At 41.6% G+C, this 26,079-nt stretch overlaps 1 protein-coding gene across 1 annotated transcript; it reads left to right on the top strand.

The window, feature by feature from the left end:
- Positions 1 to 571: 571 nt before the first annotated feature.
- si:dkey-103i16.6 (uncharacterized protein LOC557125 homolog) lies at positions 572 to 25,869 on the top strand. The gene is made up of 8 exons (XM_063196439.1): positions 572 to 797; positions 15,896 to 16,123; positions 16,842 to 17,051; positions 18,081 to 18,313; positions 19,035 to 19,135; positions 20,045 to 20,206; positions 21,968 to 22,180; positions 23,997 to 25,869. The coding sequence occupies exons 2-8, from the start codon at positions 15,909 to 15,911 to the stop codon at positions 24,219 to 24,221; spliced, it is 1,359 nt and encodes a 452-aa protein (XP_063052509.1). The 5' UTR covers positions 572 to 797; positions 15,896 to 15,908; the 3' UTR covers positions 24,222 to 25,869.
- Positions 25,870 to 26,079: the final 210 nt, after the last annotated feature.

Below are 26,079 nucleotides of genomic sequence, written 5' to 3'. Positions count from 1 at the left end.
TGACTTTGCTGCCTTGGTACCCAACATGCTGTGCGCCACCTCCCTCTCAACCGGACCTGAGAAACAAACATGGCTACTACCCAAGCTACTACCATGTCATACTCTTTATTCTGACACTTATGTATGTAGATATTGAAAATCGAATGCATAAATCAACATTGTAGTATCTAAATATGCTGTCGCTAGATCTATTTATAGCCTATTTTACGATTCCGCCGTCTGACGATCATTCACCGTTCAAATAGCATGCGTAAGGTAAGCGCTAACGTGATGAACGTAACTCCCGCCATAGAATCGCAAGAATCGCCGTAACATCAAATGCGCAAGGCGGCGCACTCGTTAGTGCCGTTCGTAACGGCTGCCTCATCAGCTAACTTCGCCTCTCTGATCAGTGACCTGTTTATGTAGGAGGAGAGTCATCGAGTCACTGCCTCCCGTTTCGAATTCAGCCTACATCAAAACGCTCTGCCTCAAACCAGCTGTTCGGCTGAGTTGTTTTGACTATCGAGGACAGGACAATTTTCCCGCACTAAAGTGTCAAAGTGACGTACTTCCTGTTTGCTTGGCGCTGCAACATGTTGACTTGTAACAAGCTAGCACAGAAACTGATTCAAAGTAGGCATACCTTCACATCAACTAGTGTTCGTATGTGTGTAGAAATGCGACAATGTTTGTCGAAAAGGCCTCTTAATTCAGTAGGCTATTTGATGTAGCCTTACAACAGACTATAGCCTAACTGTCTCGCTGAATCCTCGCCAGTGCACTAATCAACATCCAGGTCTCTGAAGTAGTTTCAGGTAAGGACGCTGTACTCTACATCGTAATCCCTACCTAGCGAAACGTGCATGTTGACACTTTGACAATTTGATGTGTTGTGACTGTGTTGCGACTGAATACGAAAACGAGCATAAGCAAATCAACAATAGCCTATGGAAGGTTAAAGGTTTCCTCCAAAAAACACCCAGCGCCTACGAAACACAACAGGGTTGTCAGAATATCTTCACAATAACGATAATGATGTCGCGACTTGGTGGTATAGGCTATTAGGCCTATAGCCTAATTTGGTATCTTATTCTTCACCAGAAGAGACAGTTAGGCTTACTTGCTACTTCTGAAATAGTGACGTTGTCACATTGTATCTTCGAGCATTATTTCTACTCAAGGCGATTTTGTGGATAGGCTTAGAACTGTACCCTGTGTACTTGAGAGGGAAAAAAATGTAGGCTGCCATTTTCTGTGTATCGGCTGAGCGCATTGTTTTGCTGTACAGACACTGGTTTATGATGTACAGACATCAGTTTAAATGATGTTAGGCTACTGCAAAACTTGGCATAGCCGGCAGGTGGCAGCATCAGAGTAAAAGTTGGCTCATGTTTTTGTCTGTCAAGGCTATTTGGAGAAGCAAACTCAACTAGGCCTACTAATATTAACAGTATTAATCAGTAAAAATCCTTTGAAATTAATACTACTCTGAGGACAACACTTGTCCATTTTATTAAACTCTGTATGCAACTTTTCCAGCTCAACTTTGTTAGTTATACTCTAGTGTACACTCCATTAGGCATGTCACGTAGTGTATGTTGTATGTTTTGCAATGTAATGTTTTGTGTGTTGTACATTTTACACATTTAAATTGAATTCCATCACCAAACACAGGACCAAAGTATTAGATCTCACCTGAGCCACTCTGCTTTTAACCATAGCCACTGGGGCGCAGTATAAACCCACTTAGTCCAGCGGATGGGACACACAAAAGGGCCTTATCGTGCACTTTTGAGTAAAAGCATGAAAATCGGTACACATATCCTTCTTGATATGCTGATTAATGTTAGCGTCGGAGGCGTCGCGAAAAATGCATCGTTTTCAAGATGGCCGCCAAATTCAATATGGCCGACCCATATTAATGAATCTACCTGATATTTGGTAGTAAAAGCATGAAAATCGGTACACATATCCTTCTTGATATGCTGATTAATATTAGCATTGGAGATGTAGCGAAAAATGCATCGTTTTCAAGATGGCAGCCAAATCCATTATGGCCAACCCATATTAATGAAGCTACCTGACAGTTTGTAGTAAAGGCATGGAAATTTGTGCACAGTTACTTTTTTATATTTTGATTGATAAAAGAACTCAATACTTTGCAAAAAAGTTTACATTTCAAGATGGCTGCCAAATCAAATATGGCAAACGCATTTTAATAAATCCTTCAGGCACTTTTAGTAAAACCATGGAAACTGGTGCACATTTACTTCTTGATGTGCTCATTAATATTAGAAATTGAGGCATTGTGGGAAAAAACAAATTTTCAAAATAGTGTTTAGATAGTGTTTATAAGAAAATACATATTTTTCTACAAAAATATTTTGCCATTGCATATACACGTAATTAACACTCACAAAATACCATTAAACATTATTGGCATGTTATCAAATGAAGTGATGCATATGTTATGGTTTTGCTCAAACTGTGTCTGCCACCACCACAATAGATTATTTTCTGCAATGTGATAACTTTAGAATAGGTGCAAGAGTTTGCACCACCTCTTGTGTTCTACCACTCTATAATAGGTACATGAATTGAAGTGTTAAAGCCTTACACTTTGAAGATTGTTGACTTTGTTTGCATTATAGGTTTTGTACAGATGGACAGATATGTATGAAATGTTCTCTGCTAATACTCTTCAATCGACACACTGCATTCTTGAGGCCTCAAATAGGTAATACGACAGTAGCGTTATGTACAAATCCAAGACCTTTGAGGGGCTTGTGGGATGTACAGCACCTCTAGCGCTTAGTGATAACTGCATAGGCCTTGTACAAATTCCAAAAGGGCCAGGATTTCAAGATAGACAGAAAGTTAACTTGATTTGTTAATTCATGGAAATTTTTATGATTGCTTACTTCAAAGAAACTAATTGTTGATGACTACTTCTAGCTGACAAACTGACAAACTTCAAACAAACTGCAATCCTGCACCCAATGCAAGTTGTATGGTAAGCTTATATCTTGCCTGGTTAACACAAGTTGATCTCACAAGTGATATAATCTGGTGGTTATGCAATTTCTCATAGTAAAGTTGTGATTTACGATTGCCCATGGCAGTTTATAGGTCGTTAAGAATGTGGTATTTGGCATATGGGTGGGAGACGTGACGCCTTGTTTTTTCGTAACATTGGTTAAAAACCTACAAAACTGTTATTTTCCTTTAGAAAACAAATGTCAATGAAAGAAGATGTGGTACATTATGTTTCACATTAGTCTTGGATGAGAAGAAACATTTTTGTTAAGATTTATGTAAAGGTTTATATGTCAAATTTCCTGCGGTGTGACTGTAACATTAATGAAACAATATATAATAATATATATATAAATTAACCAACAACATTTTGAATAATGTATGAAGCATTTGGCATGATTGCATAAATCTTAACTTTAGATTAAGATATGTGAATGTGGAAAAAACTGAAGACAGTAATATTAACTACAAGTTCAATTTCGTAACACAAATTGCGTCCTGTGGGGTGACATGTATGTCAATGTTTGTGAATGGGCAGCTGCAAGGCCAACTACAAGGGTCTTAAAGACTGGCTCCTAACCAGTCAGTACCTCAGTTATTGGAGAGTGCTGTGGAAGTTTAAGGTGACTCTTAACTTCTTAATATGTCTTCATATTGCAATCTTTCTGTCACGCAATGCTTAGGTTCATTTTATGGTGTCCTGTGGTGTGACTGCTCTTATAGGAGGAAAAAAAGTTATTTTTATTAATGACACACATATTAAGATTAAACACAATATCATTATCAAGTTAGCATGAGCTCAGATGTCAGTCATGTATACAAAAGGATTAAAATGGCCATAATGCAGTGAATTCCCTGTGGTGTGACTCCATTTTCCTGCGGTGTGACATGCCTATGCTATGTGTTGATGCAGGACACATTTTCCCGAAAATGGCAAAAATAAGGTGAAATTCCACAGACCACTAAGTGCTTTATTTTTTTCTATTTTTTTCCAATTTTTATCCATCATTTTTTTCAGGAATTTGAAAAACTTCTTCTTTTTTTTTGCGTTACGCCCTTAAACGTCAACCACCCATATGTGTAGCCCATATCCAATCATGTCAGTTGTATCTATTCAAACAAACTGCAGCCATCGCCTTTACACCCCTACTCTTTCTCCTGATTGCACCCCAAGATCTGGTACCCTCACTGAGGGATGGAATCCATGCTACATTTCAGATCAGAACAATTGTGTTAAGTAGTAGGATTTCACAGGTTATGGTATATACTATGACCAACATCAATCAAACTGCCAATAATGCCTAATTAAAAGATTGACATAAACTTTGAATAAATGGTGAATGGCACAGTTGGAACATGATGGCCATCAAAAAGTCAACTCAGGGTATGTAAAATATAACTTGAGTGAAAAGTATACATGTACAGTATTAGGATTCATTTCTAGACCATGATAATTATGTGAAGATTTGGTGTGTGTGTCTGTGTCTGTGTCTCGCGTGACAACCGGTGCCGTACGGCAGTCTGCACACTGTGCACAGCTGGTGTGTGAATGTGTATGTATGCGTGTATGTCTTTTTTCAAAGCGCTTTGAATAGTTGTGATACTGTGCTACATAAATACATATTGCAATGTATTGTATTGTAATATGGGTCAGTCATATTTGATTTTTGTTCATGGCCCCTAATATGAATAAGCATCTAATGTAAAGAAGTAACGGTAACACTTTACTTTACGGATCGCTAATAAGGTGGTAATTTTGTGTTAATTTCGTAGTTATTTCATAGTTATTTCAGGGTAATAACTGTTTGTTTTTAGAAACAACAGCAAAATAACCATACAGTTTCCAGTGCATTGTGTGTGTGTGTGTGTGTGTGTGTGTGTGTGTGTGTGTGTGTGTGTGTGTGTGTGTGTGTGTGTGTGTGTGTGTGTGTGTGTGTGTGTGTGTGTGTGTGTGTGTGTGTGTGAACAAAGTGTCACCGTGCTGCGAGTCATCAGGGTGTCACCACAATGCACTGGAAACTGTATGGTTATTTTGCTGTTGTTACTAAAAACAAACAGTTATTACCCTGAAATAACGATGAAATAACTATGAAATTAACATGAAATTACCACCTTATTAGCGATCCGTAAAGTAAAGTGTTACCGAAGTAACTATGTGTAACAATTGTCATGCTTTTACCACAAATTACCAGGTAGTTAATATGGGCTGGCCATATTTGATTTGGTGGCCATCTTGAAAACAATGACTTTTTTTCCTGCGACGCCTCCAATGCTAATATTAATCAGCATATCAAGGACATGTGTACCGATTTTCATGCTTTTACCACCAAGTGTCAGGTAGATTCATTAATATGGGTTGGTCATATTGGATTTGGCGGCCATCTTGAAAACGATGACTTTTTTGTGACTCCTCCAATGCTAATGTTAATCAGCATATCAAGAAGGATATGTGGACCGATTTTCATGCCTTTACTACCAAGTCTCAGGTAGATTCATTAATATGGGTCGGTCTTATTGGATTTGGCGGCCATCTTGAAAACGATGAATTTTGCGCAACGCCTCCAACGCTAAACTTAATCAGCATATCAAGAAGGATATGTGTACTGATTTTCATGCCTTTACTACCAAGTGTTAGGTAGATAGGTAAGGTAACTTAAGTGTACCCATTAAGCCCATGTACCCTTTAAGCCCACTTTCAACTTTGAGTTCAATTTAAAGAAAGGGAAAAGGTGAATTTTGTTGGTCATCGCCCTATCCAATTAAAGGGTTTAGTAACTGACAAAATGTTTTTTATTGCAAACAAATCACATTTTTTATCGTTGAGTTATCCCCGTCCAAGTGAATCCAGTCTTAGGACTACCGGTACTGACAAGAAGTCGCCTCAAAACTTTGGTGTTTTGGGACAGGTCAGAAATCATAGAATTTCAGCTAATTTAAGTCATATGTTTTGAAAATACTTTCATATTTAGTGAACTAAGATGTAAATGTAATGATTTTTATATACATACATGCAGTGTTTTACTAAATTATAGCATTTCCCTTCAAATGGAAAGATGTGTTTTATGAGCGAGCAAACGCCGATATTCTCTTGATACAACCACACACCATCTTTATCTTACTCTACCGTAAGACTTAAGGTGGTTAGGTATGAATTCTAAGCACATTCCAGTTTGTTTGCCATTGATCTTTAAAGAAATGCATCATGAAATGTTTAGTGAAGTTGATTATTTCCATAAAATAGATTTTTGTATAGGCGGGCTTAATGGGTACTAAGTGGGCTTAAATGGTACACCCCATTGAAATGCATGCAAGTTGGCATGCATGCCAATGAAAAATGCCTCTGAGGAACATAAAAAGTGCTGTACAATCTCAAGTTGTTGGTTAAAAAGTCACAATGTAATGAACTAACAATAATCAATAAGAAAAAATAATTTTCTCAGTTTGGATGAAGAATTTTATGAAGTATATGAAGTAAGAGATGCTGTAATATTTAATTAGGTTTTATGCATTATTTTTTGAGCAAATCTTACATTTTGGAAGAATATTTTGGTCTGAAACCATTTATGCCATGTAGGCTACACTGTTTAAACTCAACTCACACACCTCACCAGGTATTTTGATAGAGAAATAACTATATGAGCTTATTTGGAACACAAGTGGGCTTAAATGGTACCAAAGGTACCATTTAAGCCCATTCAGACTTTTCACTTTTCTCGTAAAAAATCTTCATATTGTACTTTGAAATATTCATCAACTCAGTGATAAACATTGAGAAGAGAGGTAAATCTTACTATTTAACAAATCATTTGACAAAAAAAATGTATGAAGCTGATTGAAAAATAAAGAAATTTAGATTTTGGTGGGCTTAATGGGTACGCTTACCTTAGACATGTACTAAAAACCGAGGCCAGATGGATCTTCTATCTCAAGACTCTCCATCCTAACGGGCTGAATGATGACTTTGATCTGACGTGTTTTCTGTAAATGTATTATAGTGTGTGCGCTCCTCATTTGATGACAGTGTTATCCTCTTTATTAGCCTTCTGTATATATTGTTTTTGGTGTTTTTCCTTATTATTATTATTATTATTAATTTTCTACGCCCTTATGTCATTTACCAATCTGTTTTTGTTTTATTTGACATATTCTAGGCCTATATCCTACAGGAAACAGTATCTTGATTGACACCTTTACCGTTCTTCAGGTTAGGTTGTATGGACAAGTTACCTTCCGCCTACGTGTACCTACCTAGGCTATATCTGGGCGTGTCTTTTATTTGAAATGTTTGGCACTGATGATGGTCTGAAGGACCGAAAACGTTTTGCACTTCACTGGGTAGCACTTTCTTTATTTTTCCTTATGCATTAAAATAATTTATGCATCGGCATCAGTGGTGTGCGAGTTCCTCCTTGCTGCTTCATAGGCTGACATTAGATTCATAAATATGAATTGGCCATATTGGATTTTGCGGCCATCTTGAAAATTAATAAATGTTTCATGACGCCTCCAATGCTAATCAGCATATCAAGAAGGTTATGTTTACCGATTTACTACAAAGTGTCAGGTAGATTCATTAATATGGGTCGGCCATATTGGATTTGGCGGCCATCTTGAAAACGATGCATTTTTCACGACGCCTCCAACGCTAACATTAATCAGCATATCAAGAAGGATATGTGTACCGATTTTCATGCTTTTACTCAAAAGTGCACGATCAAATCACCCATCCGCTGGACTAACTCAAGATCAGTGCAATTTGTAATCTGAGTTGACGGAGTGACGAAAATCCATAATACAAATCCAAAATACGCATGCAATGATCTTGGGAAGTGGACGTGGCACCCATGTATTAAACTGTTAGAAGTAGGACGCTAAAACTTGGGCTTTTTTTCAGTTGGCATCAAAAGCTATCTATCTGTACATGGTAGGGATGCAAATTATCGATTAATTCATTAATCATTAGTTGATAGCCTTATCGATCGACTTGATTAATTGATAAGCGGCGTTTTCCCCCCGAAATCCCAATGTTTCTTTTTTTTTTTAAAAACTAAATCTAAATTTTTTAAATTAAAATTCGAGATAAAATACCACATTTAAACTAATTCTATTTTAATTGTTTAATCCAAAGGTGATTTAAATATTCACACTACTCACACCCCTCTTCACACACAATCTTCACATGCTCATTTCACCTGAGTCTCTTGTCAGTTGAATTGGCGATTAATTGCGATTAATGTTTTTTGATCAATTAATTCATTGATTGATTAAAGTCGTTTGCATCCCTAGTACATGGGGAAGAAGGGGGGAAATGGAGAGGGTCACCTGGGGAGATTGTAGGCAATCATGTGAATTGACATGGAGTGACCCCGCCATGACCTGACAATGCCAGCATCAAGACAGCAACATGTTTGTTTAGCTGGTGCAATGGCATACCATCATTCCTAAAGTAGCGGAAAGATGAGATACCTAAATACCTCAAAGTAGTGTACTCAGGGGGGGCCCTCTTCATATCATGTAGATCCTCCACCTCTTAGACTACTTAAGATTTTTGCGAAGAGAATCATTATGAGCTTGAACAATTTTGTTATGCCATGTATACAATGTATATAATGAAGTGGATGTGGGCAAACATGATGGAGTTCCAAAAGTGGGCAATATTGAGAGGAGAGTAAGATATGATATAAACCAAAAAGTAGATATCAATTAAAGCAAACAATTTGTTTGTTTGTATTAAAGCAAACAAGTGCAAACACATCTTGTAGTTGTGTTAAAAAAGAGCTTTAGAAATTGAAACTGGCTATGAGGGGGGAAATAAGCTTATATTCAGTGCCTTGTTTTGAAAAATCACATTTGTAATCGTGTGTGTCTTAATCAGAGATTGCTATTCTTAAAAGTGACTCTTAGCCTGAGCAAACATTTCTCTCTTATTCACACTGAACAACAGGGGACACATAAATCCCTATGTCTAAGGCAAGTGTGAAGGGACAGTTATTAGTTGCTCCTGGCAACAGTAGTACGTTTTCTCTCTCTCTCTCTCTCTCTCTCTCTCTCTCTCTCTCTCTCTCTCTCTCTCTCTCTCTCTCTCTCTCTCTCTCTCTCTCTCTCTCTCTCTCTCTCTCTCTCTCTCTCTCTCTCTTTTTGTACTCACTCTCAGACACGCACTCCCTTTGAACAAACAATATATTCATCACAAATTAGTTGCATTGTATCAATTGATTCCAACAAAGATGCCACACTAAGTGATATGTCATTAGTGGAGGGGGCGGGGCCAGGGAGCAGGCCTTTTGGCTTGCCACAAGTGCTGAATTGGTCTCCCTGACAACCGAGCTCCGAGCTTCAGGACTTGCACAGGGGGGCAGCACGCATCAAAGACAGGCTGGCCCCATGAGTAGCGCTGGGCGGAAAACGCTGTCCACTCCGCTCCAAGCAAGCAAGTAAGCAGAGCTGAGTCAAGAGTAGAGTAGAGTAGAGTAGGGAAAGGGTTAAGGCCCACTCTTCCCGTCTTCTTTCATTTCTGTCTTTATTCTGCCTTTGTCTCTTCATCAGTGGGGCTGTTGTGACTGTGAGGGTTTCTTATTCTCCCTCTTCGTGGCCCCTAGAGCCTGGCCCTCGGCAGGATGCCCCCGGCTGCTCTGTCTCCAGTTGGGAGTCACTGCTGAGGGGCCTGGATGTGGTGCTGAGCCCCCTTGCCTTCGGTCCCCCAGCACTCTGGAGACTGGCTGAGATGGGTTGGGTTGGCTAAGGCTGGGATGGCCAACTGACTTAACTGGAGAGAGGGGGAGAGAGGGTGTCCGGCGAAGAGGGAGCTGTGGAAGGAGGCTTGGCTGGAAAAGATGTCACACAAAGGGATTAAAGCACCCCTTTCCTTTGGGGTGGGTTGGGGTGTGGAGAGCTGCTTTGGTTTTGGTCGTTTTCGAGGGGGTTAGATCGTGGGGGGGGGGGGGGGGGGGGTTGGGTGTGCAGTGGATTGCTAGTGGTTTGGGGGGTGGAGGGTGTCTACTTTGGCTTTTCGTGGTTTGGGGGGGGGGGGGGGGTTGAGAGCAGTGAGGCGGCACGCGGCATTGTGAGGCAGCCTTAATTAGATTACAGTAGCCCACTCCCCCCGGAGGGATCACCGGCTCCCCTGGTGGTCCGACACAGCACAGGACGCACTGTGAGCCACGCATCGCGACCCTTAGGTGGGGTGCAGTAGTAGACATGGTGAGGGATGACGCAATGGGGCATGGACAGCAACCCTGGGGTGCCTTTCTCAAAAGAGAATTTGTTAGATTACAGATCACCTAGTAATTAATAAGTACCTTAATAATATGTTAATACCATAGTAATATCACATGACAGCATGTCTATCGGATTATGTGAAGGATGGAGATGGTCCATGAGGATGCAGGAAGTTCAGTTTCACCTCTCCAGTGCTCGGCATACATTCCTCAACACATGCTAGCCACTAGTTGACATCATATACAGCTACAACATACCCTTTGATGCTTGAACATTAAAAAAAATACTATACTGGGATTATTCTTTCAACCCTGCTTTCTCTGAATACTGAAAATGGTCTAGCGTCCACAGTGTCCATTGACAATGGGAAGAAGCTATGTAGTTTTTGAGTACCTGGAATTGGGACCGACGAGGGTGCAGGGCCCACCGGGAAAATGCCCGTTATGCCAGATGGCCAGTCCAGTCCTGTCCCTGACACTACTCTATTACTACATTATTACAATGAAGTTCAACCTTTATGTCCCATTATCTCTGAAATGAATAAAGAACCAAACACCCTGTGTTTGAACACCCCTATGTTTAGACAGGTAACCGGCCATTTAAAAATATAAAATATACGTTTTTTTTAATATTCAATTTTTAATTTTACAATGTATCACAATTCATAATCTGAAGGTTGTTGCATTCCATGCTGTTTGTGTAAATGTATAGCCAGAAAAGAGCTTTCAAGCAACACCTCTTTTTGTGACTTACACCGACTAATATAATCAAGGCTGAATGTATAGTATATATAATATTAAACCTTTGCTAGTGGAGTCTGTTTCTCCCTTAATATTGGTGTCAGATTCACACAAATGCAGTTCTGGGGTGCTACCTTGCTACTAAACAGGCACAGCAAGTATAATTGAAATCGGTGTCGGTCGGGTCCCAAAGTGTCTGATTTCACGTGAAATGACCCCTAAGTCTGTGTTTTCGGAAGGCCCAATGTGGTCAACCATGGAGTAGAGTTGCAGACATTGTAAAGTGAGACTTATGTGCCTCCGTATCATAAAGTTGATGGTTTTTGGAAGTTAATTTTCTTCAGGATAAATAAACTATCAGTAGTTTATTACTCTAAAGTCCATGAAGTTGTTATGTCTATTCCACTAATAACTTGGCCAACGCCATGCGTTATTTCCTTTTACTATGTTTTGGTTCAGCAAATGTTGAAAAGGAATGTCCTGATGAGACCAGGCGTACTGTACTGTACCTAAATCTTTTTTCTTCTTTTCAAGAAGACATATAAATATCAAATATACCAGCATTCCCACCTTCAACACAAAATTGTCAGGATGTTATACTTCACATTTCAAAAATCCATATCTCAGATCAGGGTCCCCGCGGTGCATTAAAAAGTATTAAAAAGCATTAAATTTAGAACATATGATTTAAGGCCGTGAAAAGAATTAAATTTAGCTATTTTTTGAGGTGTGGCATTAAATATGAAAAATCCTGGCATTAAATTTCACCCAAACACAATGTAATAAAATATAGATGCCTGCACAGTCTTCCGTAAAAACATTGTTTCATAACTATAAGGCGGCAACAAGGTTTCGAGACTGTCAGTCATGTCTGGGGTAAACTAATGCACTCGATAGTGACAGGCCCGCCGGTGTAGCAGACCCTATCGTTCGGATCCCCCTACTGGATGATGGCGATGGCTGACTTAAAATCCCATCCACCACAGTGCGTGTGACTGACCGCAGTACAACTGAAAGTGAAACTTGTTAAATTTCATCAACCAATATGCAGCGTGGAAGCTATATCTGTGGTGCCAGTTTACTCGTCGAAAGCGTAAGTCTTAAAATGACTGCATTGTTTTCAAACTTTGTATCTCGTCATCTAGCCTGCTCGTGCTCTATAATGCTCCCTCTCCTAATGTTAGCCATGCCCTCTCGTTTAGGTTTGTGTTTGCTAAACGCATATAATTCCATGAATGCATTCCATGAATGCATGATGAATGCATTCATACAATATGCTACTTCAAAGTGTCCTCGAGCTTCGTGGCGTATTATTTGATGCTGTCAGATGCTAATGCAATCCGAAGTGAGCACGAGTGTTGTGAAGTTGCAAGCGGTGGAAATGCGTTTCACATGTAACATAAATCGGGCGAGTAACGGAGTGTTTTCTACGAGGCTAAATGTCGCAATGAGGATATGCGAGGATGTCCAAATCGGTAACCGCGTGGTGTTTGCATCGCTATTCCAGTCGCCGCGTGTCCGCGGTTAGGGAAATGTTTGTGGAATTCATATCAAGTTCCACTGCTGCTGTTTCTTTGCTCCCACTCTGAAGAACGACTTGCTAAACTGAAAGTAGAACGCCTACTACTGTCTCTATGATGGAGCAGGGGGGAACAAACAGAAGGAGCAGTCCAGAGCTGAGCAGTCGTTCTTTTTTAACCCTTTTGACGCCACAGGTGTTGTCTCTCCTAGACTAAGGTGCACTGTGCTCCAATATTTATCCATTATAAAAGATGAATTGTTGGTCCATTTTTAATTTTTATATTGAAGGTATTTCATGAAATGTCATCAAACTTTTCAAATATACACAATTTTGAAATTGTTTCAGTTTTGGATAATGACTTTTTGGTTAATGATGTTTTAATCTAATGGGTAGTGTGTGTGCGCGCCACCTCACTCTTTTGTTGTCATCTCTATCGTTAAATTAAGCACAAAAATGACTAGGGTATTAGAGTTTTGGCCCACCTATGCAGCAGCCAGATCAACTGAAAGAATATTTTAGCTCATGGAGTTACACAGATGCTGGCTACTTGATTTGAAATTATAATGAATTATCTAAGGAAGGGGCCGATTTCATGACAACTCCCACATCATACAGAAACCTCTTTGACAAGTCATGACAAACATCTGGTGCAGAAAGTGACTAGGGAGCAGGCAATGAGAATAAAATAACACAGTAAGCAGTGTGAATGTATGTATTACATTACATTATAGCAATGTAATAATAATAGCAATATTATACCATGTAACACACACAAAAGCACGCCCGTGCAGTGGTATTAATTTTACTGTTGGAGGTATTAAAAATGGTATTAAAAAGCATTAAATTGGGTGATGAAAAATGTGCAGATACCCTGTCAGATGAGCTTTTTGTGTAGATGGAGAACACGGCTGATGCGACTGTCAGTTTGCATCTCGTTAAGACCTGACTGTCCCCAGCTGAGAGCCCATGGTCATCGGCGTTGCTAATTGTAGATAATGGAGAAGCTAAACTGTGCTGACGAAGAGAAGAAGAAGAGGGTCTCTCTCCATAGAACGCTGCAGCTGACCAGTGGAGTTAGCATTCCGTTACCCGCACTCCGTTGCTATGGTGCCCAAACCACAACCATGGTTTGTGTAACCTTGACGACTGGCCGTGTTGGTTTTTCCCCCATTGGTTCAGCAGATTTGGTGGTGCGGTTCATCTCTGTTTTAGTGGTGGAGAGACGGACTGGCCAAGGCTTGGCTTATCCCAATTGGTTGTTCAACTGGGGATACAAGGAGGGTGCACTTGAGTGGCATGTCCCCAATATAACCAAGAATGTATTAGGGATGTGTAAGGGAGGAGCAAAGTAAAACCGAATTGTGATAAATATGTAAAAAGACAATGGCATGAAGCTTAGGCGAGCCTGAAACACACCCGCTTGTCAACATATTCTGGCTTCAAGGACGCCTGAAGGCAGGTCACTATATTGCTCCCTCTGCGATCTTGATTAAATTGCGATTTTTATTTTTTTTCCATCGTCACAGCCAAAATCACAATTTTCAATTCATTTTGATTAATTGTGCAGCCCTAATGCGGGCATTCCTTCCTTTTTGCAACCGCTGCAACAACCAGGTGATGGGTCGTTGTTATCTGACAGACTGCAACTTGTGCCCCCATGTTTGGAGGGGGAGAGGGGGAGAGGAGGTGTCTCATGGAGGCATTCTGGCGCCCTCTTAGTGTGACCTTTAATAAGCTTTAGGGTGATTTATACGTTCCTCCCAGCGGTGTGTCTTTACAGCAGTGGTGACATGAGGAGCAGGGCTGATTTCTTGAGTTGTTACTGATGAATAACTCAGAGTCTAGTGCCACTGAGCAACTGAAGATAATACTTCTAATGAAGAACTACAACAGAAATGCACCAACCTGACTTTGTGATGGCAAATATTGCACTGAAGACATAATGGTACACTGTATGCATTCAGCATCTTTACATTTCTTCTGTTTTCTGTCCCTCTTATTTGTGATATTTTCATTTTCTTTCTCCTCTCCTCTGCATTCTCTCCTCTCCTCTCCTCCCCATGCCTACCCACTCTCCTCCTCCTATCCTGCTCCCCTCAGCTGTCACCCTTTGCTTATTGAACTCTGCTACTATATCCTCTACCGCCCACCCCCTCACTCCCTTTTCCCCTGTTCTTTTCTCTTTTTTTTCTTTTCCGTGCTCACTTTCACACTTTTCTTTTTCCGCCTGCCTCTCCTTCTTCTGTGCTTCTGAGGGGCCGTCAAGGGGGCTTCCTCCTTTCTGTTCCAGCTGGGTCTGTTGACACACAGTCAGTCTAGCGTGCTCTTTCACCCCTCACACACACACACACACACACACACACACACACACACACACACACACACACACACACACACACACACACACACACACACACACACACCAACTACACCACCTCTTCTTGGCCGGCTACGCTAATAGTGCCCACAGCTGTGGCAGCTTTATGGCCCAAGGGTGGAGGGAGAGAGGGAGAGAGGGAGAGAGAGAGAGAGAGGGAGAGAGAGAGAGAGAGAGAGAGAGAGAGAGAGAGAGAGAGAGAGAGAGAGAGAGAGAGAGAGAGAGAGAGAGAGAGAGAGAGAGAGAGAGAGAGAGAGAGAGAGAGAGAGAGAGAGAGAGAAATATATTGCAACCATTAGCTTTTGTTTGAGCAGTGACAGTTTTAAAACATGGCGGCTTCTCACAGTGCCAAGCCACGGGACACAAAGCGTTAGCGCGATGATTTTAATGTAAGTGCTTTTAAATACGGCCGAGGGGGCCATAGGCTCCGGGGCAGGGGCAAGAGAGAAGGGGGATAAAAGGCTGGGAAAGCACCAAGCCGTCCAAGCCTGGCTGAGAATAAAGAGGAGGGAATAAATCAGACATAGTGGAGAAACCAAAATGGCACCAAGAAAATGAAATGCCGTCACAGTCAGAATTAGTTGAAGTTAGTAAAATGTATGACTCAGTTAGATTTACGGCAACTACCGGTAGTCATAAAACACATGTTGAGATACCGAATCCACTTAATGTAATACAAGTCAAAATATTGACTTTTAAACATATTTACTGCCCACACAGAAGCTCCCTTCCTTTGTAGGCAACCAACCAACACTTTCACAAGCTTCTGAATTGTATTTGTGGTTCTTGGCCTACACTTGCGCACATAGGCAATAGCATCGAAATGGACCCGATAATTTTGTTTTTGTGAAGTCTCTGTGTAATGATTAAGTTAAGTTTATGTAATAAATTCTGTGTTTTGTTAAATACTAAGTGAACTCGTGTTCATCTGTTTGCTGCAATAAAAGGTAAACTAGCGCTATTGAATCATAACATAACATACATTCAAACCCTTACGCACAGATGCTCTTGTCTAAACAGGTGGCGCTGAGTCATGAGCAAGGCCAAGTCATCCAGGGACAAGAGAGCCACCCAGGCTGCGCTCAGCAGGGTCACCCGCAGCTCCTCCACCCAATCCAGGCAGACAGATCTACTCTGGCCCCAGACCTCAGGCCCACAGGCCCAACCCAGCACCAAGCCATTGGAATCGGCCATTGTTCAGGATCTCAGTCTGATGAGTGTCAGTGAACAGCAGGCTTCAGCATCACGGTAAGACATAGGACGGCTTGTGTGCCTGATTTCATGCAGGACAGCTTGTTTGAAAGAATAATATGTTGTCTACATTGACAATACTTCAGTCATTATTAGGTTTTCTTATTTCAAAAAGTGTTTGTGTTTTTCTGTTATCAGTCTGAAGTCATAATTCATATTTTGGTGTGACACAATATATGCAACATTGCTTACAGGAAGGTTTATAATGTCACAGTACACCCCAAAACACTGTTTTAGAAGGTTTTTAATTTTTCAGTGAGACTCACAAACTTCTCACTTTTCAAACATTCAAATCACCGGCAGATCAGAAAAAACATTAAGCCCAACCCAAAAAAGAACAACCACAAAAAAACGCAACCCACGACTGTACAAAATTGAAAGTGGCTGCTCGAAAAAAGGCAAGCCTGGAGGTGAAAGTGAGGAGGAAGACTTTTTTCGCTGATGTAATTTCTGCCTTCATTATTCGTCTCCTGGGTGCTACGGCCACTGAAATTTGCCCAAATAGCCTGGTTTTGTTATCATAACTTGTAAATTAGGCGCCTTTGTAGATTCATATATATAAACCATTGGGAATTGTTTTTTATGCTATAAAACATTGCCAAAATGTCTAAAACGTGTCATCAGATCTTCAAGGTTAAAAGCAAAGGCCCTGCATTCTCATGAAACATTTTGTTGTCGTGTGTGTGTGTGACTCTTGTGTGTGATTTTGTTTCAGCCGAAGCAGGCCACCAAAGACGGGCACCAGTGGCACAGCGGCAGCCCCCTTTCCTGTTTCCAAACCCCTCGCCTCCCCCTCGGTCCAGGCTTCTGTCCCCAAGGGTGGCGTGGGGACCATCGGCCGGCTCATCAAACTGGGCCGACTGAAGAACATCGTGGTGGTGGCAGGGGCTGGCATTAGCACCGCCAGCGGCATCCCAGACTTCAGGTTAGAATAGAATAGAATAGAATAGAATAGACTTTATTGTCATGCAAGCATGAAATTTGTCTTTGATCTCACCATAAAAACATACTCAAAACATAAATACACACATAAGCATTGCATACATCCCCTCCCTCTAGCCACCCTTCTCAGCATACACATCATATACAGTACAAGTCAGGTACCAGATCCAGTCCCTTGTTTTTTGTTACACCAACCTAGCTTTTCCATTGCTTGTTAACCATGGAGATTGCATGGGTATGAATGAATGTTTGTAGATGTTAACATAAATACTATAGACAATAAACTCACTTTTGATGTGTCACCAACATCCACAAAAGATCTCAACAGAGACTTTATGTGATCCGTAAACGTTCTACCCTCTCTGTTGCCCCTCATCTCCTTTCCCATCTGTACTCCAGCATCATCCAGCCCATTCTAGTGTACTGCTCACACTGCTTCTACAACATGCTCAGACTCAACCACTGCCGGAACAAGCCCACTAAAATCACACACACTGCATCCAAAATCGCTCGCCACCCTACACACAACCTGATCTCTACTGATCTCAACCTCAAAGCTGTCATACGTCTAGCACAATGTTTCCCAACCTTTTTTGTCTTGCGTACCCCCTAAGCCTCTTAGTTGTGCCATGAGTACCCCCTAATTAATTTTCTATATCATTTTCTCTGTCCTGATGTGGCTGCTCCATACATTTGTTATAATAATAACACTTTTCCAAGTACCCCCTGCAGTGTGCTCGCGTACCCCTAGTGGTACACGTACCCCTGGTTGGGAAACACTGGTCTAGCACATTCAATAATCAAGGACCACACAAGCCATACAGCTCTAAAAGCCATACAGCTAAAAAAAAACACATAGACTTTTCTGCACAATGATCTCCCTTATTTATTTACAGTAATATATGTTCATTTTATTTCTCTTTTTTTAAATTTATTTTTACCTATACAGAGCAACCTGAGACATCTAGCTAATGGATCTCTCTATATGTGCCCATCTTGTCACTCTGTCCAGGACACCAGGGACTGGCCTGTATGCTAACCTGGAGCGCTACAACATCCCTTACCCAGAAGCCATCTTCAACATAGACTACTTCTCCAACGACCCGCGACCCTTCTTTTCATTGGCCAAGGACCTGTACCCTGGCAACCGTCGTCCCAACTACGCACACTACTTCATCCGCATGCTGCACCAGAAGGGCCTGCTGCTGCGCATGTACACACAGAACATCGACGGGCTGGAACGCAGTGAGTGTAGTATAAAACACACACAGGCACACACACACACACAAACGCAGTGAGTGTAGTAAGAAACATACACACAGGCACACACAGAACATCGACAGACTGGAACGCAGTGAGTGTAGTAAGAAACATACACACAGGCACACACACAGAACATCGACAGACTGGAACGCAGTGGCTGTACCGTAGTATGAAACACACGCACACAGAATATCAACGGCCTGGAGAGGAGTGAGTGGGACAGACAATCAGTTACTCCAAGCTAGTGTTCGAGTACCAGAGGTCTGTAAGATATCAGTTACAGTACAGTACTTAACCACTGTCACTGCTCTACACCAGTGGTTCCCAACCTTTTTCTTCAGGGACCCATGTCTTTACCATTGTAAGCTTTGGTGACCCAACCCCGCGAGTCCCATGATACCCTCTGTTTCCTGCAAAAACTCATTTTAGCCATCATAACCATCGGCTATTGAAGGACCTTAAATTAAGGTATTTAAAATGAAACCCCTTAAAATCAAGAAGGCTTGGTTGGGTCCCGACCCATAGGTTGGGAACCACTGCTCTACACAGTCCTAAAGAAGTTTTACCATGGCAGAAATTGAATGCAAAGTTACTTTTTTTTTAGATGTTTCACACAAACACGCATGTAGTTAGCTACATACTATTGCAAATTTGGTTATCTTCACAAAGACGCTAAACAAAAATTCATTAATTCATTCTGCAGTGTGTGGGATTCCTGCAGAGAAGCTAGTGGAGGCCCATGGGAGTTTCGACACAGCGTCCTGCCATCTGTGCTACACGCCGTACCCAGCAGAGGAGGCCAAGGTACAATCTTGTGTGGTCTTTCCATCTGTGGACACCAAGACTTGCACTGAAACAGTTTCAGACGTGTCTCCACGTAAAAGATAATCGGGTGGGACACGCCTGTAGCTAGCAATGCCTATGACCTACTGTAGGTACTCAACTGTATCGCATGCTATATCGAATATATATATGCTATATCGCATGCTATATCGAATCACAGATCTATAATCTATAAGTTATAAAAACGGGGCTTTATCGTGACGTCACCACGAACGTTATAATAACGTTCGTGGTGCCGTCACGATAAAGCCCCGTTTTTCGTGGTTGGGCAACACTTCCGCGGCCAATGCATTTGAATGGGCTGTCCGACTCGTGGTTGATTTACGATTGATGGCCCAATTCTGACAGAAAACTGATTAGGGAAAGATTATTAGTGAAGGCATACATTAGCATGTATGCCCCATCACACTGTGAAGTAAAACAAATAAGTTGGACAGTGTTTTCCAATGCAATGTTCGCTTCTCTACACCGTACCTACACTCCGCTTCTTTCTCATCACTGGTGTCCGAGAAATCACTGGTGTATTCAATGTCATCATTCCTGTCATCTACTGAATGATGGAGGCTTGATAGGTCCAGCAATCGTAAATCAACCACGAGTCGGACAGTCCATTCAAATGGATTGGCCGCGGAAGTGTGGCCCAACTACGAAATACGGGGCTTTACCGTGACGGCACCTCTACCGTTATTGATTAATTTAATTTGTGGAAACACGACGCATCTTGTGCAACAGGGCTCAGGTACTTCATAGCAATCTCCCTAATATTAGAGCTCAATTAATGTGCTTTGCCTACAGAATGAATCCTTAAAAGAGTCAACATGAGCTAACCTGGTCTCCGCCATACTTGATCTCTTGCACCTTATTTTCCAGTCGGCCATCCTGAGTGGCGTCATCCCCACGTGTTCCTTCTGCCAAGCCACAGTGAAGCCAGACGTGGTCTTCTTTGGAGAGGACCTGCCTCAGACGTACTTCCAGCACACCACTGACTTCCCCAAAGCTGACTTGCTCTTGATCATGGGCACCTCTCTACAGGTAGGGCTCCTCAGGGTTGTTCAGTTCAATTCAGAAAATTCAATTTGTCCCATCAAAGGCAATTTGGTTTGACTGCACTAGTCTCAATCAATTATGTTCTTCTTAAAGTGACACTCCACCCATTTGCATTAGGCTTTCCCTTGCTAGACACCCAGTCATACTTTTGAATGATCGTGCAACACTCTCTCAATTCCCCCTGAGACAGGAGAAATCCGTATTCACCTCTTAACACTTCCTCCTACAATGATGTAAAAATTGTCATTTTGCATCATTGTAGGAGGAAGTGTAAGAGAGGTGGATTTCTGTTGAGACTACAAGCCTTTTTCCCACCTTTTCAACCCCACCCATAGGGGGTTGGACCTAATGTGCTAACAGACCTATCACGGATCAGTGTGCCAGTGCTTTTGAAATCACTGGCAATAAGCTTATTCGAGATACCGCAACGGCTCCATGCGCATTTAGACAGCAATGCATTTTGGCTCAAGAAGTTGCATGACGGTTAGATTTCCTGTCAAACTTCAAAATTTCGGTGATGTTCTGTCGACGAGGTGACATGTCACATGGTGTCAAACTATTGCGGGATGAATGCGACTGCAGTCAGATCTTGCAACCTCTGCAGTTGCTTATCCCCTTCAACGCTCGGCTGCAGACTGCCTCCGAGGTCACGCTCCCATGATCTGGTTGGTCAACAACTCACTCACGTGTGTATATGAGTCTTGTCTCACACCCCTACACAAGTTTGCGCAGGTCCCCACTTGAGCTCCTCCTCTCCACCTCCCACCTCACACGTGGTGTGTTAGTAGAGCAAACTGGTGCGAGCTCATCGTCTCGTTCATATTTGTGGCCGACTTTAAATGCGCTGTATTTAATACCACCCACATCGTGACAAGTTCTCGCTCACATGCTTTGTCTATGTTGGTCGTAATAAAGTCATATGAGCCTATTGAGGCTCCAGTAAGTCACTTGCAGGGCTGCCTGGGTGTGGCCTGTGGAACTTGAGCATTTGCAATGCATTATGGGGATTGTTGTCACAAATCCACAAGCACTACAGGCCTTTTCTCGGCCAAGAAGGCACCAAATTAGAAATTTATGCTACTATTCTACTACATACGTATATGACCCACTTTCAATACATATTCATGTCTCCACTGGTGGAATGCCCTTTAAAGGTGCACTGTGTAGCATGGTGGCCAGAGAAGATATTGCAACTATGCTGTTCATTGAAACTGAGCTGCCTTTTGCCAAATTTCATATTTTCAGGAATATTTACAAAATGATAAACTAACATTTACTAGTACGATCAAAGTACGGTAACTTTTGCAGCTAAAAATGTCTATTCTGGAAATTCAAAATGGCAGACCATGGAAAAGATCCCCCTTTTCATGTATGAAAAATGCATTTTTCCCAGTCATAATGAATAATTAAAATTTGATGGTGGTGGTAAGTATTTGTATAAAATGTAACATTTGTGAATGGTCAGCATGAATTCTGGAAATAATATTACACAGAGCACCTTTAGTAACTACAATATGGTAAATAATAGCCCTGGGCTTCTTGAATTTGCTTGAAATTAAGTACACTCTGTGTAAGCGTTCATACCGGGCTGGACCAAGGGCCAAACATAATTCATAAGACAATCATTGATGGTTATCGTAATAATAAGGCTATGATTGATTTATGAAAGTATGGTAGTCATATACAGTAGTTTATGTTCTTCATGAAGGAGTGATAACTTGAAATGTTCTTTATTCATTTGTCCAGATTGAGCCGTTTGCCAGCCTGGTGAACACGGTGCGGCCCACAGTGCCGCGGCTGCTGCTGAATCGTGTCGCAGTGGGGCCATTCGAGCGCAAGCCGCTGCGGCGCGGGGACCACATGGAACTGGGGGATCTGAGCGAGTCAGTCCGCAAGCTCACCCAGATCCTGGGATGGCACCAGGACATCCAGGAGCTCATGTGGAGCCACGAGAACCGGGTGGGTGCTCTCTCTCTCTCTGTCTCTCTCTCTCTCTCTCTCTCTCTCTCTCTCTCTCTCTCTCTCTCTCTCTCTCTCTCTCTCTCTCTCTCTCTCTCTCTCACTCTCTCACACACACTCTCTCACTCTCTTAGTTCATAAAAAACAAGTTGAACTTTTAAATAAAGGCATCTATTTCCTTTGGAGACCTGCAGTGGCGATTCTACAATGACTGTCACCTCCGGCGCCTCGGCCCCACCACCCGGCAAAAAAAAAGAACACAAACTTGACAGGAAAACACTCATAACTGCTGACAATTTTATTATTGCAATAGTGTGACAATAGCGAGGAAATGACGCGTTAATAACACTAATTATTATTATTAATAATAATGAGATTTGCTTTTGTTTTGCTTCGCATTTTTCTTTAAAAAACAACATTTATCTCTGAAAGACACCCAGATCATTTTCCTTACACCATAGCTTTGGATATTTTTTGGGGCAGCAACCAATGTATCAGCTAACGCAATAGCTATTGCATGTTCTGTTAAGTAAACAATACATACGTTAAGTTAGACAATATTTGTTATAATAATTGACAAATGTTAGTAATAATTGAACATTTTTTCTTTCAAAATTCATTAATCTCAACCCCCACCCAAACAAAAAGATAGATTATGCTCAACCAGCGTGCCACTAATGGATTGAGATTATCGGTATACCACAAGGCAGATAGAAAAGTTGCTGGGAAGGTTTTTTTTTGTAAAAGCAGATTTGAAGGTCCTGCTCTGACGTATTAACAAAATGCCCCCTGCTTGCAGAATCGCTCAAAGAACCACTTTTTGCCTGAAGACTTCTGAATCAGATCAAGTCTGTTCAGTCGTGCAGACCTTTAAGAGGATTATGTCTAGTTCAAATCATTATGAAGTCTGATCCCTCATCCTGCTCCTTATGTCCTGATCTTCATTCTTGTTCTGCCCACATTGTGTTCAGAAGCACTGCTGACTTTTTTATGGCGTGTTCTCCCCCCCCCCCAACCCTTCCACACACACAATTTGGATTATATAATCTTGATCCTTCATCCTGGTTCCGAACAGCATGGGCTTAGTGATTATTAAACCCTTGGGCCACCATACTTCACATTTCATTAGCTATTAATATCATGATGGATTCTCATCGATCTATGCAGTGTTGCTGTTGATGCTCCATTCAGTTGAGGAGGAAGATCACAGGTTAAGTTGCAGGACAACGGCTGACTGACGTTTTAAAGTGAGGAGTCCACAACACTTGAAATCCTTTTTTTGTGTTTTGTCATGGCAGAACTACGGTTTGACTATCTAAGATTCTCTACAGACACATACCGGAGGGAGGGGTGTGTCTGGTTTGTTTGTCCTTTTAAAGGTACACCGTGTTTGATTTTTAGTTGTTTATTTCCAAAATTCATGCTAGCCATTCACTAATGTTAACTTTTTCATGAATACTTACAACCACTATCAAATTCTAAGTATTCATTATGACTGGAAAAATTGCACTTTTCATACATGAACAGGGGGATCTTCTCCATGGGCCGCCATTTAAAATTTCCAGAAACTGCCATTTTTAGCTGCAAAAATGATTGTACTTGGGCCATACTAGAAAATATTAGTTTATTACTCAGTAAACTTTCATGAAAAGATCAAATTTGGCAAAAGGCAACCCAGTTTCAATGAGCAGCATAGTTGCAGTATCTTTTTTACCATTTCCTGCACAGTGTACCTTTAAGTTTCTTGACAAAGTCATTCAAATCTTGAATCTTGATTGCTCCTCCTCCTCCTCCTCCTCATTGTTCTGTCCTGCAGTGTACTCCTCAACAAGTGGCCATGGCAATGGACCATCAGCAGCAGACCTTCCCGGGCCAGGGGAGAGCCGCAGCAGAGGTGTCCGTGTCCCATGCATCCCGGTGGGCCAAGCCTTCCAGCCTGGGGGCCTCAGGGGCCGGATCTGGGGCCCGCTCTGGCAGTGAAGAGTCAGACGGCTCCGAGTCGGACAGCATGAGTACAGAGTCCTCCGGGCCTATTAGTTAACACATAACCACACACACACACACACACACACACACACACACACACACACACACACACACACACACACACACACACACACACACACACACACACACGCAAGCAAGCACTCTCACTTTCTTACATACAGGCCCATACTTGCACAAGCTCTTGCTTTCACATATGCACGCATGGACACACAAAGCCATTTTCGCAGTCAGACAGTACAGGTATATGAAACATAAGCATGTTATAAGGAGAATAATGTCATGCTTGGAAGGTTAACAGCTGCGTAGCACTTAGTAGGCTATTTGTCCAAATTGAGCGATTTTAGTGTATATATTTTTTATTATTGTGGTGTCTGAGCTAGGCTAAGCCTGTGTGAAAGGTAGACCCTTGCATGTGTTTGCCAAGCCGATGCAATAAAGCCCCACATCCATCCTCCACACAGAAGGCAACATTTCTGTTGGTGTGTGGCCAGTTCTCCTCCTATGAGACAGTGGGGAGGTGCGTGCGTGCGAGCGAGAGAATTTGTGTGGGACAGTTTGGCTGGGGGAGAAGTAGTGAAACTGGGCAGACCACTCTAAATTAGTATGGGAGGCAAGAGGGGTGTGTGTGCGTGCGTGTGTGCGTGTGCACGGGCACGGAGAGGGTGGAGGGGCTCCCTCATGCCAATATATGTCTCTGCAGCGCAACAAAGAACCCCAATATCCTGTTGTGTGTGTGTGGAGAGAGGGTTTTCTTTACATGGATTGCCATTCAAAACTGCAGTTATTCGATTTTGCACAGCCTTGTGTGTATGTTGTGCTCTGTGGAGTTGTTGAGGTGAAAGGCACACTAGCTATGTTGTGTATTGCAATGCCTAACTGTCATGAATGGAAAACCGGACAATTTTTCCAAAACGCCTCATAAGACAGGGCATTGCCTGAGGTTCACACTGCATGTCTGCTTTTATGGTCGAGCTGCTTAATTCACTGAAAAAACTGTCTTTATAATGTTTGTTAAGTGTTTAAAGTTGTAATAGGGTTTTTTGTGTAGAAATATAGGTGTATTTCAATGTTTTGTATTTGTATTAGTTATACTGATTAAAAAGTAGCAATAAAGATTGAACAGAAATAATGTGAACATTTTTTCTATGCGTAACATTCGACACATGAACTTTCTTTACTTCTAAGCCCTGCAAGTAAAAAGTGTTCATTGTTAATTATTTTGGGACATCAACTGTGCATACCTGTAAGAAAACAAGACATGACGCTGCAATATCATGCTTTTGATAGTGGAGCCATTTAAAATAATGGGCATTATTTCACAAATGATTACTCATTTCTAATTACATATGAGCACTACTAGCATGGTGAGAAATTGAATTAAGAATGAGGTTGGTGTTGCAACTCCACTTGCCTGCCAAAGTGCAGCAACTTGGGACAACAGTAGTCTGACATCATCGAGGCTGACTATGGCTGGTAATCCCTGCCTGCGAGTTATCAGGGGATTGTGGACCCATTTCCTTGCCAGAATTCAGATGTGTGGAAGTTACCCTACGTGTGAAATGCACTACTATATTTTATGGAAAAACAATAGCAAAACAAAATGGGAACCATTGCATTATCTCAAAGCAGGGTGTAAGAGCAGGTTTCTTTCACACACAAAAAGCACACAAAAACGTCACAGAAATATAATTTATTCTGTGGCTTCTTCATTGTCTGTTTAGGAAACAATGTACGTATAAAAAAAAGGTCATTTAGATTTGTGAAGCATTTTGAGTACATTTTCCATTCCTTGAGAAAAAGAAATTACAAAAGCTACCTACATACACAAGTCTACAGAGAACATTCTGAGACCCCCAGAGAAGAAGGGGCAGTCAGGGCGAGTGAGTGTCCCA

Source organism: Engraulis encrasicolus, chromosome 4 (assembly GCF_034702125.1).
Source record: "Engraulis encrasicolus isolate BLACKSEA-1 chromosome 4, IST_EnEncr_1.0, whole genome shotgun sequence".
NCBI classification, from domain to species: Eukaryota; Metazoa; Chordata; class Actinopteri; order Clupeiformes; family Engraulidae; genus Engraulis; species Engraulis encrasicolus.
This window is presented reverse-complemented; position numbering and strand designations above follow the sequence as displayed.